General features: G+C 31.7%; 1 protein-coding gene across 1 annotated transcript in view; it reads right to left on the reverse strand.

Annotated features, from left to right (window-relative positions):
- The window catches only part of LOC140449608 (membrane-bound alkaline phosphatase-like), a 59104-nt gene extending 45116 nt beyond the window's left edge, over positions 1–13988 (reverse strand). Inside the window, exon 1 of the mRNA XM_072542835.1 lies at positions 13831–13988. Within this exon, the coding sequence (XP_072398936.1) occupies positions 13831–13912 (82 nt within the window). The 5' untranslated portion in view covers positions 13913–13988. The remainder of the gene's footprint in view (positions 1–13830) is intronic.
- Between the last annotated feature and the right edge of the window lie 1540 nt (positions 13989–15528).

The raw sequence follows: 15528 nt of genomic DNA on the forward strand, positions 1-15528 counted from the left end.
ACAAGAGTTAGAAATCGTCTCGTAGTTGAAAATGATATAATTGTGTGTGTTTCAAATACACAGCCTAGATTTGAAAGATTAGTTTCACAGAAACAGGCACATAGCTCTCATTAAGATTATAATATTTGACTTTGTTTTACTCTTTTATTTTTACGGACTTTAATATTTAATTTTATATTTCGTCTGATAATTAATTGTTAATTTCTATTTACGGCGTTGTTAAAATAAAAATACATGATCTAACAAAGTGGTGCTTTTGTCTTATTTTGGAAATGTTCGGCGACCCCCCTAGTACCTTATGGCGACCCCCCAGGGGGTCACGACCCCCACTTTGGGAAACACTGAGCTAGTGGACAAGAAATATAGTAAATCGCGTCCAAGACACGAAGTGTACAGAAGTGGAGGCAGACCACCCAGCAGATAGACCGACGACGTAAAGGGAATTGATGGAAACTGGATAAAAAGGATAAAATTAGGAGAGGAAAGTGTCAAAAACTTATCAGCTACGAAAAAAGGCAAACACTAGTTAGAGATCTAGCAGAGAATTCAGATTACGTAACGATGAAAGTTCTAAATTATAACTGCTTGTTCCAATTTTAAATCCAAACTTTTATCTGAATAATAGATGTAGGTAATTTGTTTTTCTGTTTTTATGTTTTTCCAATTATATAACTAGTTTATAATCTTGTTTTGATATTATGATGACAGAAATAAGTTTTTCCAAGGTTTAACAAATAAAAAGAGTGTATTTTATTTACTAAAAAGGCTCTCCAAAATTTTTACCCAGATTTCTAATATTTTTATCATCAAGTCAATAAGAAATATTTTTTTGCCTTACATTTTAGGCGTATAAATATCAATCATTTGTACTTATAATTCAGTTGCAATTTTTTAATTTTAATTTATATAATATATTTCTCTCCGCCATTGGTAATTTGATTTAGAGTTTCATCTTACGTCACTGGTTTTCAATATCAAAACAGCAAAAAAGGGTGAAACGGACTATGACTATTTCACCATACTTAAAATCATTTATTTATTTATTATGATAAATTATCGCATGTGACCCTAGTCTAGCAATAAAAGGTCTCGTTATTCGTTTCGTAGTAGATGGTAAAACATAAATTTATTCTACTAAATAACACAGGAAATAACAACTTATTAACTAAGATGTTTTAACCCGGTAAACACGTGACGTCGTAATCGTTATTAACAGTTATTCTCCAAACCGTCGTAGCATCCTTTTCAATTAAATACAACATCAGGATTAGATGCATATCAGTTATTCAAATCATAAGTTTTATTCGAGGATTTTTTCACTTTTGTACAATATTTAAAATTATAACACTGAAATCGCAAATTTCGAAATGGCCCAACCCGGATTTTTCAAAATTTTTAGGGTTTTTGCAAACTTATTTTTTCACACACCATATGGAATCTAAATAGTGTCAATTTTCAATAACTGCTACCCTTTGGGCTGCATCCTAATAGACGGAAATGGTTTTTTGTATTTTAACGGATTCGGGGAAAATAGTTTTTTTAATTTTCCGAGATGAGACCTTTTCGAAATTCATCAAAGGATTTGAGTCATTTTAGTAAGAACATATTTTAAAAGACAGTTTATTTATTACAAAATAATTATGTACTTAGGTATTTATAAACGAAAGGCATTATTAAAAGTAAAGATATAATAATATAAAAGCGGATTTACACAAACAATTCCTGGTTGCCGAGGTTCTGATACTGTCGGTCATTGTAAAATATTTTCGTAGAAGTCTTTAAATTCCAAAAATAAATATTGTTTTAATTTTTCGAGGTCATTAATATTTAACGGATTTATTGATACTTTTATGGAATAAGCTTAATCACCGCATGCAAGAATGCTCGCACAACAGCATGTTTGGTAACCTGATGTTGCTAATGTAACACTTCACCTGATTTATTATGATGAAAGATCTACTCAAAGTCATTGTTTTGACGATGAATGCAAGAATGCAACAAAAGAAAAAAATTAAGCTTGCAGAAAGATGCTTGCACGACGAACTAGAACAACTGTAGAAAATTATCATACAAATACAAGGGAAGAAAAAAAGGATACACAAAAGAAAAAAACGAAACCACTTAAATAAGGGACTTAAACATATAGAAAACCTCAACAAAGAGGAAGAATTCAGAGCATCCCATAAGAAAGTTAACATCAACAGAAAAGAATTCAAGGCAACCACATTGATGAGTGAAATACTTTATCCAGGCACTTAATCTAGAGAAAGAAGAAGAAAACCTGGAAGACGAAAGAGATGAGATGAGGCAAAAAGACGTGAGGGAAGAGAAACCACCAACAATTCTTTTAGTTAAAGATGCAGTTAAAAAACTAGCCAGAAACAAATCACCCGGAATAGATAATCTTCTAGCTGAACTATATAAAAAAGGTGGCCACGACACCATAATAGCATTACAGCAGCTTATAAAAGAAATATGAACACAGAAATCCCTCCCTAATGATTGGAATAATGAAATAATTTGCACCATTCACAAAAAGGAGGCATCTTTGAATGCTCTAACGACAGAGGGATAACGCTTCTAAATGCAGCGTATAAAATATTTTTCACAGTACTATGTCACCGTATGACACCGTATGCAGAACAGATAGTAGGAAAAACCAGGCTGGTTTCAGAGGTGGTAAATCGACAATTCGTGAGATTGCAACCCGGAAACAAATTTAAGGAACAACATTGGAATATGGCATTGATACTCATCACATATTTATAGACTACAAAGCAGCCTACGACTCTGTGAATATAAGAGAAATGTTCAATGAAATGAAAGAGCTAGGAATATCAAATCAGTTGGTAAATTTAACAAGACTAACTCTTAAAAAAGTTTAATGTAGGGTATGAATTCAGAGGGAACTGTCTGAACCTTTTAAAATAAATAACAAGCTGCGCCAGGGAGACCTTCTCTTCTGTATACTGTTCAATCTGCCTCTGGAAAAAGTAATACGTATGTCACAAATCACAACCATTTAGTATATAATAAAACAGTGCAAATCCTGGCCTTTGCTGATGATATCAATATTGTTTGTAGAACGGAAAACGCTGTACGAGAGGCATATGTAGCATTAAAAGAATCACCTGCAAAAATGGGTTTAATAATAAACACTGACAAAACGAAGTGTATGAAAATAAGCTCGCAACAACAAATCCTACGACCACCTGTTATAGAAAACGACGTCATCGAAGCAGTGAACGCATTTGTATACCTGGGAGCGCTCCTTAACACTAAATGTTATACTACTGCAGAGATAAACCGCAGAATTTGCACGACTATCAATCTCCTCCTTAAATCCACAATTTTATCGAGAAATACAAAAATAAAACTCTACAAAACAATAATTCACCCAGTCTTAACATATGGTTTAGAGACCTGGACTTTTACAAAAAGTAATGAAAACATGTTAATATGTTTCAAAAGAAAAGTACCAAGGCGAATTTATGGAGCGATGAATGACAATGGAGTGTGGAGAAGACGATACAACTTCGAACTTTATAGAATATACCAGGAACCAGATATCGTAAAACATATTAAGATAAGACGTCTGAGGTGGATAGGGCATGTAATGCGGATGGAACAAAATGACCCAGCTACAAAAACGCTTCTTGATAGACCCATTGGTCAGAGAAGAAGAGAAAGACCCAGAACAAGGTTCCTTGATAACATCCATGAAGATATGAGAAATAAGGGAATACGTACTTGGTGGAGGAACGCGATGGATAGAAACGACTGGATGGGATGATTTTGATGATAAACTCAAAGAACATTTATATCAGGATGTTTTCTCGTACCACCTTTTAAATAAAGGTTTAGACTTCAAGTAGACTTTCGTCCACTCTTTGCAGTCTAAAATAACAGAATGTGTGACAGTTTTCACCCTAAAGTTGTTGTTCTTCGTGCTAATAAAGATTAAATCTATTTATTGCTTAGAGTGGTTGGTAAAATAAGTGCAAATCAGTTGTTGCTTGAGGGACATTTTCACGAATATAATCATTTAGATGTAATGCCGCTTCCATGAACCTTAAGAGCTTGACGCTCTTAGTAGGAGTAAAAGTGGCTTTTACTCCACTACCACAGTTGACGGAAATAAAACACTCCCTGGACGGAAAGAAGAGGCAATGGGAAGTTCTACATATAATCAAATTCTAACCCCACGATAAAACTACCAATTTCTTGCAATTTTTCAGTCACTTCTTTTATTTTAAAATAAAATATTGATGCCCTAGATTTGTGTACTAGTGGTTCAGCACGTGCAACTTTTTTGGCGTTTTTGTTCAGGTGTGGGTTCTTCTGTTTAACACTAATTTTCGCACATCGTGAGCTCACGTTATATCAGGCATATCAGGAAAACTCACGTCTTCCAAATGGCAAGTTAAAATTTACTTTAAAATAGTTGCTGAAAAACGGGCAATTAACCTCTTTTTTGAAGTGCACAAATTATCTCCTGTAGTAAATTTATATTTAATCTAGATGAAAAATACTTCTCTACGATGTTGTTAGAATAGTGAATTCTTTGTTGTATGTTTCTGCCGAATCGACATTACGTTTAGCACCTGCAGATTTCTATCATAAGGAATTTGATTACAAATTTTGAGTTGTCGTAATCTTTTATTTCTTTTATCGGTTACGCCATGTAAACTTAAACGTAATTTTGCATATCTCTTTTTTGCTTCCGTTCAGTTCCATGTAATATTTGTACGAGTAAACTTTTGACTTCTACTCCCTAGGTTAGAATTGATTCGTATCTATTTTCTGTCCTCTCGATTTATCCTTTACTCTAAACATCTTTTAAGTACGTGTCTTGATTGTTTTTAGTATTAAAGATATTAAGTTTTTTAAGTATAATCTTTAACACATTCAACTCCGCAACTTATTAGTGACAAAGTCCAGGTGGCCACATGTTTTTTTTAATAATGTTTATTTTAGCTGGTGAATACTAGACTAAGTTCAAATTTTGGTATATTTGTTCAAAAAACACAAGACAGCCTTTGCTAATAACTAATTGATTAAATATAGGCGGCCGTGTGTGCGACGCTCGGTCAAAAATATACGGTTTTAATTTAAAAATTCTAACAAATAATAAAACAAAAAAAGAAAATAGGTTTATTAGAGCACTCAAAATTTACAGTTAAACATAAAAAGAACATTAAATTAAAACACAAACCAAAAAATTAAATCTTAAAATAAATTTACAAAAGAAACTAAAACTAAAGAAAAGTAACCAAAACTATATTTTAGAATGGAATTCACGAAAACATGAAGATAAACACAGTCCAGGTTGATTAGGACATAATGGACAGTAATACATTGAGTCAACTCTTTTTTTTTCTTGCCAGCAAACCTGGCACCGTCTCCTTTTAACTCTTTCATTTTCTCCTTTAACCTTTTCATGGTTCTGGTTCTAGTGCTGTAAATTCAATTAACTTCTCAATATGTAATACATAATCGGTAATCATAAAAGGTCATTTTATTGTCAGTATTCCCTTTCTTGTAAAGATAATGTGATGTGATCATCATTATTTGAAATATATGAAGAGCCAATTTCTTATACTAAATGAGCGTCGTGGTCACATGAATAAAATGACATCATCTGGTCGCAATGGTCAACTCCTGGCATAAACTCATTATATTTATCTATCAATACAGGCTTTTCTTTTTCTTGACCACGTCGATTCATCATGGTTTTCATACGTGCAATAAATTCACTCGAAATAGCCATAATTTCACGACGATCTCTCCATTTAATTATGCAAATTTCTTGTGAATCAATTCACCTTTTTTTAGTTTTGTCTTTATGACTGCTTCGGGATTTCCTTTTTTGTTTGAACGTAAGGTTCCTGTCAAACAGGATTTTCTCAGTAACAACTCCCCAGCAAGCTTTAGACTATTGTAAAAATTATCCATCAACACAGAATGGCTATTGTCCAATTTCTCTGGCAAAAGATTTAAAACAACTTTATATGTTTTTCCCCAGATATTACAGGATCTGCTGAGCCAACATAAACCACTATTTTGAGGGCGGTATCACTCGCTTTACATAACCTATAAAGTTTAATGCCGAATTTTTGCCACTTTCCTTTAATATATTGCCGAATAAACGGCATCTCCACAAAACCATCGATTCGTCGATACAGAGTTCCCTGTTGTCCTTCTCAAATCACTAACCGATCGAAACTAGCCACACAAATTAATACACGGTTATATTAGATGCATACAAAAACGCCTCTCGGGTGGTCGCGGCGTTTTTGCGGGTGAACGCCGGAGAGGCGATGGCGGACTTGAATGTGTTAAGTAAATATCTATAATATCATCGTTGAGTTCGCAACATTTCCGAGCACACCTGATCGGTGTGTTTTTAAGAACTGAATGTTTCGGATATGTTATTGTTTTTTATTAGAAGATTAAAAACGTTTACTTGTGATTGCCTTCAGTTTTTTGAAGGATTTTTTTTCAGATATCTCTGTCTGTGTTTTGTTATAATTTTTGCAACTACGCAGAAACCTTTCTGATTACAGACAAACAGAAGGAATGTAGAGACCTGATTAAGATATGTTATAGACAAATTTCGAACAGCTCATCTCTTGGAGACGACTCCTTTTCGAAATTTACTCTTAAGTCTTTCGTTTAAGAATTTTTAATCCTTTGAAACTTTTAACAAGAAAATTGAATAAAAATATAATTTCTGACAGTTAAATTTTCTATCAAAATATGTTTGTGCAGTAAAAATAATTTCCAGTGGATAAAAGTGAAAGCCCAAACAGAATGTAAAATAACGTTTTGACAATTTTCTTATGGAAAATCGAATGTCTTTAAAGTGTTTAAAAATCTCTTCTTCGAAAAAATGCGAAAACATTGTTTGTCTTTGCATGTATTTGTTTTTTATTTAAATAATCATAATTTAATATAGTTCTCTGTAAAAATTAATACATTGAACTTTCATACAAATTTTTAAAATTGCTAAATCTAAAAATTTATTTAACAAATTTAAGTTTTTTTAATACATAATCTACATCTGTAATTTTTGCAATTTTTACAGTCACTTTATTTTCTTAAACAGTGATATTTACTTGTTCCATTTACCATGTTTCAGGTATTTGGATTCTAACCAACATTTATTGATCAGATGTGGTATTTTAAGTGTAACAAGAGGCCTCAATAAATGTTCCATGTTTATTTATGCACCTCCTGTTGCTTTTCTATCTTTTGATGTTTTAATTGCCCCCATATTAGCATCACGACGAGTCACGACTCAAGCCGTAATGAGCATAAGTTCTCGGACGTAAACGTAACCGAGCGTGAACGTGAGCTATGGACATTGAGCGTGACTTACGACAATTCGTGATTGTACGCTCTCTCACCCATTTTATCAGTTTCGGCGGTTTACGTTACGGGATTGTTCTTAGTAATCTCACTAAGTAAAGCAGTCTCAGTATTAATGCATCTTTGTGGTTTGGGGTACGACAGTCTGCACGTTGTGCTTTATTGTCGCGTGTTGTTAGAATGTAATCGAAAAAAGAAATTGAAAAAGACTTTGAAAGAAGCTTGCTAATCAAAGACATAAGTTTCTTAAACATTTTAAATTAATAAAGTTTGAAGAAGCTATGCAAGTTTTTGCACGGTGTAGTCTCTGTACAAAGATGTACAAACTACTGTTTGTTTCCAAAAGCGAAACAGTAAGTCTCTTACGACATAAATGTTTTCTTTAATCTCTTTCCGGTAAAACCAAAAGGGACAGCGAAGCTTTCTGAAAACATTTTAAATTAAATCGATGCCAGCTTCAAGAAAGAAAGTAATTATTCAACAACAATTAAATTTGATTGTAAAAGATCTTTGTCGACTGAATATAGTAGGATATTTTTATTTACATTTTTATGAGCCATTTTTAACTTACTTATCGTTTTATGGGAGGGATTTTTTTAGGAGAAGGATTTATAAAATTTATTTCTAGGATGTCAGAGCACGAATACAAGAAGAGATCAACATTTTTAAAACCAGAGGGCACAAGAAGCAGAAGATGACCACAAAAGATATGAATTGATGATGTGGAAGAAGACCTACATATTCTAAGGGTCACACGATGGAGAGAAGTTGTCAGGAATTAACAGGAGTGGCGACTTCTTTGTGAGCAGGTCAATATCCACGACGGATTGTCGAGTCACTTATGATGATGATGATTTATAAAATTTGCACAGGGTATTCAATTTGGATGCAGCCTTTGGTAAACATGATGTGAAAAACATATTAGCTTTTGGAAGAACTTTAGCAAAAACCGTTTTTTGTCATTTAAAACCCGCCAAATAATTTTTAATTAACAATTTAATTATACAGCTTTCATACCTGCGATTAACTTTCAAAACTAATATTAAAAATTTCACTAAAAAGTTGCAAACTAACTTGTCTACAAGAGATTTAAACAAAATTAAGCTATAAACTTTAAAAATACAGCTAATGATAGTTATAGAAAAATTCAAAATTAACATGTTAAGCTTTGGTAAATGTTTCTATTGGTAATTTAAGATATGGAACTTTTACTAACGCGCTCTGAGGCGCATGGTCAGCTCGCAATAAATAAAAAACCAATACAAACGTAAAATCTATATAGATTAAGAGATGCAAAGTTATAGCAGTTTATAGTTAATTTTTTTTTAAAAAGACGTGAATTACTTTGTTCATAACAGCTTTAAATAAAATTGAGCCATAAACGTTGGCAGTTTGATCAATAAACATTATAGAATAATTCAAAACGAACATTTTAAGCTTTGAAAAATGTTTCTATGTTAATTTTTTGTCGAGACATTGAAAATGCATTTACGCGCGCGGTTTACTCGTGCTCGCATTCGCTGCAAGCTGACCGTCCTCCTAAGAACGCATTATTATATGTTTCATTATCTTGGTAAAAAAATAACATGAGTTATACCTGTAAAAGCTGCATCGAATACCTATTTTGCAATTGTTTTTGCAGGAAATTTGTTATAACTCTGGTTCCAACGATCAGATCAAAAAGTTTAGGAGATACAGTTATTTAATCAATTAAATTGTTAAGAACAAATTATCTTTTTAGCCTGTTGCCCTCGAAAAATCGATTCTACCCACCAACTAAAAACAGTTAAGGTACCAAGAGGACATAAAAGTGCATACTCAACGCACAATAGCTCCTATACTAAGAAAACTATCCAGATCTTTAAAACTGCATTTAACGATGAGATGAAATTTAGTATATCCATTTTTAATTCGGATTCAAATTCTATATACAGACATTGAGAACATACAAATTTTATTGAAACGGACGATATAAAAGCAGACTAGGTGGTTTAAACCTTGTCGCACTAAAATCTTTAACTAATTTTTTTTGGAATCTGTTTAGAGTATGATCTGCAAGGGAAAATTTACGTCCCACTTTAATCAGATACGTTTAATGGCAGGAAAATCTTAACAACTTTGTCAAGCGAAACCTAAGGATTCAGATTTGGTTAAGGAATTAAAACACAAACATTGTCCATAATTAATTATGTGGCTCTCAAATTTTAAGACAATAAAATTTTTCAGTGAGCAAGATAGATAAATGTAAAAGAATCAGTAAACGCTATGCTACAAACTATTTTGTATTAAAGTTTTTACAACTTATTAAATAATACTTATGACGAAAAACAAATGTGGATGTTTTAAAAGATTTTTATATCCCTGCTAGCTCTACTACCTCAGAAAGGTTGTTTTATTGTGTGCTTCTGATTGTATAAGAGTGACGTACCAGGTTATTATCCGATAATTTGAGCAAACTTTTATTTTTTAAATACCAATTACGATTTAGGTTTGTAGTTTGTAGTTTCACATATATATTATGCATATCAAAAACGATAATATTGTGCATATTTTTAAATATGGTTTACTTTCCACAATTATTTGTAAGTTTGTTCTTATTATTCAATAGGACTTTTCCTTAGACCAGACGGATCCTACGCACCAAGTTCCAAGACAAGGATTTTTCCTTCAAAATTTATCAGAGGTTCACACGTACAGACAATGACGTTACTTCAGGAAAGATCTCTCGGAGCATTACTAAAAATGTTTTGATGTTATCTGAACTTAATAAAAATTCGAATGGATAAAATGATTATCTGCATATAAATTTTTATAAGAATAATCAAATAATTTACATGCGAATGATATAGTGTTAATATCGGATGAATTAAAGAAAGCTAAAGACATATTGGCAGAACTTATTGCAGTAACAAAAAAGTAGGCAAAAGTAGTATATTATTAAAGGCAAAACCAAAATAGTGAGCAATCTAGTACCTAGCGACAACGTCAAGATCGGACAAAAACAAATTGCATTATTTTGCGGTAGGTTAAAAAATGATTGTAATATTTCTAAACTGTTTTTTTACAATATTTGTGTCAACCGATCATTGAAGCCTTATATTTTATAAAGAAAGAAGATTTAGATTTATATAAGATCGTTGCTCTGGCTGCCTTAGGTAAATCCATTTTACATAAAACTTTTAGTTTAATATTTAATGGGTGTTTTTTAGATATATTTAACTTATTGAATAAAACAAAGATAATTTTTTTAAATTAACATAAAAGTGACTTTATTCGAAATATAATATTTTACCACTTCTACTTATTTAAATATGATTTCTGGTGCATAATTGACGCAGCTAATTCGGATACAGTCCAATCTACAACCTTTTTATAACTTTTTTGCAACATTTACCCAGGTCAACTAAAATGACCTGGGTGAGAAAAGTGTAATCCCTGTTAAATCTCTTTTTTTTAATAATATAATTAATGATTATGACTGTATAGGAAAGATCAAATAAATGTGTTATTAGACTTATATAATATCATATATAATAACGGAAATTATTCGTAAAAAAATGGTTTAAATCAATGTTTTTTTACATTATTAAAAAAATATAATGCACATAATGTCAGAATGTAAATACCCACATTTTTTTAAAAATTATACATTTATGAATGTGCCTTCTTGCAACTGTAATCGCAGCACCAGATACTAATAACGATGAAGATGATGATATAAGAATATACCTTGAAACTCCATGTCAACTATCTCTTCCTCTGACAACATTTACTTCGACAGAGGTTCGACAGCAAATAAAAATGCTAAATCCTAAGAAAGCTCCTGGCTATGATTTGATAATAGGGAAATTACTTCAGAAGCTACCGAGAAAAGCAGTGGTGCTATTAACAATAATATACAACGGCATACTACTTCTTCGATACTTTCCAATACAATACAAATTTGTTTACTATGATTCCGAAACCTCGTAAGACCGCAATGCAAGCAAATTAATTTTGCCCTATAAGCCTACTCCCAATAATGTCAAAAGTATTAGAAATGCTACTATTACATAAAATCGAGCAAGTTGTTCCCATAAACGAAATTATACCACAACACCAATTCGGATTTAGACGTGAACACTCAACCATCCAACAATGCCACAGAATAGTAAATATAATTAAAACAACTCTCGAAGAGAAAAAGTTTTGCGCTGGAGTGTTTCTAGATATACAACAGGCATTTGATAGAGTATGGCATGAAGGTCTCCTCTTCAAACTGAAATTACACCTAACAGACCAACTATACTTTATACTAAAATCCGTCAGTAAAATCTTACTGACTGTTATCAAGTCAAAATTAAAGACAGCTACTCAAACTACCACATCATTCAATCTGGCGTACCTCAGGGTAGCGTTTTGGGCCCATTTCTGTATCTATTCTTGCCGATGACACGGGAATCTTGGCAGTGGATATCGACCCTAATGTAGCATCACAAAAAGTACAAAATCATTTAGATCAATTACAAAACTGGCTTAAGCAATTGAAGATCAGTGTTGATGCTAGCAAATCAGTACAAATTACTTTTGCAACAAGAAAATCCACATGTCCACAAGTTTATATTAATAATACTCCCATTCCTATACCACCAGTTGTCAAATACTTGGGATTGAACCTGGAAGAAAAACTTACATAGACAAAACACATTTACGGAAACGGAAACAACTAGATCTTAAAATAACAAATATGAACTGGCTATTTAACAAAAGGTCTTAGTTATCTCTTGAAAATAAACTGCTTCTGTACAAAGCTATACTTATACCAGTTTTGACATATGGAGTAGAACTATGGGGCTGTAGTAAACCTTCAAATACGAAGATACTTCAAACATTCCAATCCAAAATCCTCTACGTATGTATCTAACCAAACACTTCACAATGATCTGGACATCCCATTACTTAAGGAGATAATAAATAATCACTCAATAAAATATAAAAATCACACCACTGATCACAACCACGAACTGATAAATAACTTATTCACCCAACCACTTACCGAAAGAAGATTGAAGAAGGTAGGACTAGAAGACCTACCGTAATAATACTAGAGAAACTTCACTGGACGGTACCTAAATCAGGTTAATTTACTTACAGACTATTTCCTTATTACTCTGTGTATAGAGTAGATTGTAAACATTCAATGTAACAATAAAAAGAAATGAATGTGCTTATGGGTATTGTTTATATTTAATGTACTACTTCAAAAATGTATTAATGTCAAAAAACCCCTCATTGAGTATGTTTGTCTTATCGACTGCAATTAGGCCTTTGACAAAGTTCATTATAATCACATACAACTACTTACAGATAAATATACAAATAACAAATCTATTATAATGTAGATATTAGAAACTATATACATCTCTAGTCAAATTTTAATGAAAATGATAACTTTCCAGAAGAAATAAGGATGAGAATAAAACAATTTAGAGAATATTAAATAATCTGAGAAAAGTGCTATGCAGTAGTTACCACAATTTAAAATTAAAAGCAAGAATATAACTTTCTTCTCTGCTGTTCTATGGAATGGAGGCCTGGACTGGAAAAGAATAAAATTCGCGACCAAAAGCATTGGGGAGTGGACCTACCGAAAAATATGTTGGGTGGACTGGTTAATAAATATTGAGGTGCTGAGAAGAATGAAAAACAAGAAAGTAACGAATATTTAAGATAACTATTTATTGTATAGTAAAAATACAACGGAATATAAGTAGTATATAAGGAAGGAAGAGCATGAATGTAAGAACATCAAAGTAAAGTATAGTTAAATAATTTAAGAAAGTTCTATGAATGTTATTCCCGTTCACCCATTCACAGCGACAGTATTAAAAGTGAAAGTAGTACTATTTACTGAGTTCTTAAAAGTAAGACAGTATCAAACAAATTTTTACTTGCAATAACAGGCAAAGGAAGGGGATGAGGCAAAGATGAGTAATATCTACTTACACAATGATGAAGAAGACTTACAGAAGATGAGTAATATCTTCTACACAAAGAAAATATCGAGCTTAAATGGATAATATCAGAAAAACAAAAAAAAAGAATAAAAATAAATAATAAAAATGAAAAGACATAAAAAAGAAAATGAGAAGATATAGATGAATGGGAAAAGAAGTATTTTAAAATATAATATGATCGCGTGTTAGAAAAAGTATTGAATACTTAAAATTAGATAAAAAGAAAATAATGTATAAGAAGAATCCAGAACCATTTACTAAGAAAGTTATGAGATAATTTTGTAAGTTTCTTAAATAGCAAGATAGAGAAAAAAAATTACTTTTTTTCTAAGGAAAAGCACAAATAAATAAAGAAGGGTATAATTAAAGCGGAAAGATCTTTAAATAATGTATAATTCCTTAAAGAAAATCACAAATAATTTTTAGCTGTTTGTAAATTTTAAAAACAATAATATTCACGTACCTTCTTCCTCATTTTTTTCTAGTTTCGGGTAACTACACACGCTCGCGAAAAAAGCGATACAAACTAAGAAATATATTAACATTTTTATTTCTAAACAGGTACCTTGGTATTATTTAAAACAATATATAGACTAATTGAAGCCAGTGTAATACAAATATATACATCTACGTAGAGATCGCGTTTTATTAGTCCCCCCTTTTTTAAAGGTCAAAATATTTTTTGGTCGAACGTACACACCGCAAGTCCACTCATTGTCTTTTTTCACATTTTTCGTTCCTCTGGGGTGGCCTTAACTCTTGCAATAATTCAAGAAAGAACGGATTGTTTTTTAAGGCAAATGGAGTTTTTAATTTACCGTTATAATACTAAAATCTTGTGTTTTATAACACTTAGAAGCATATCGCAAGGAGATATGTAATTGAGTAATATGAGATAAATTAAGGAGGTGCAATTCGTATAGTGTGGATGATTATTTTTATTGGTTGATGTAGTGTAGAAGATTTAAAGAATTTATTTTTTTTTCTGTCTTTACTGAGCATTTTTGGACGAAATATACAATTGAATAGCTCAGGGCTAAATAGATGAAGGTTAAAAAAAAGTTTTGAGAAATTAGGTTTTTAAGTTTTAAAACTAGATATAAAAATAATTAATAGTGAGGGCACTTCATTTTGGTTACTTATTCACGCAGTAACTAATAGGAAACGTATGGGTTATCAATTTACAAATATTACTATAAATATAAATTTATTTATCTTTTGATGTCATGAAATCTCAGGCTAAATGGATGAGGGTCCACTAACGTGTCTTAAAATGAAACTAAAAATACAGATAAGGTAGTCTATATTTTTAAACGTAATATTATATAGAGATCTGCTCCTGTTAATTATAAAAAGCTACAAATACAGTTAGTAATGAATACAATGAAAAGCTTTAAGCATGCGACAGTGCGTCAAAATATGCTTTAGATTTTTTAGAGCAAAATTTTTTCAAATGCTGAATATTGTCGTATTTTGCTTTATTTAAAAGTAAAAGTCCACAATATGTCTCTGGCCTATGTACCTGTCTCTGGCAGGTAAAAAGTGTCTTCTGGTAGTACAATTTGTTTCCTCTTATGCTAAATAACAATATGACAAACTTTTTCAATAAACTGACTTGTGAGGAATCCGCAGAAATTTATAGCTTTTGCAGAATGTTACGCATAGATTTTGAATTTTTGCTTCAGAAAATTGAGCCCATGAAAAAAAAACAGACTAAAGTAAGAATTCCAATACCACCAAAAATATGCTTGGCAATACCATTACGATATTTGGCCACTGGGAACAGTTACCAAAGTTTGCATTACTTATTTAAAGTATCATCTCCAGCAATTTTACTGATTGTGCCAGTAAGTTTTTAAAGCAATTAATATCGATTTTAAGGACCAAATTAAGGTAAGCAATAAACACTAATAAGAGTTAGGAAGTGTTTATTCTGTTTAATCGTTATTGCAATATTTATGAAGTATTGTATTCTGTCATGGCGTCTTTTGGCGACTTTTTTTTCGATTTCAGTTCTTCCATTGAGGTATGTTCCAAATTTATGCTGATCTTTTTCCACACATCGGGTAATTTGTGCCTTTTTGTGGTCTTTATGTGAAGAATCCCACAACAATCTTTCACAGAGAGATTTTTGTGGGATTCTTCACATAAAGTGTGAGAT

Source organism: Diabrotica undecimpunctata, chromosome 1 (genome assembly GCF_040954645.1).
Source record: "Diabrotica undecimpunctata isolate CICGRU chromosome 1, icDiaUnde3, whole genome shotgun sequence".
Lineage (NCBI taxonomy): Eukaryota > Metazoa > Arthropoda > Insecta > Coleoptera > Chrysomelidae > Diabrotica > Diabrotica undecimpunctata.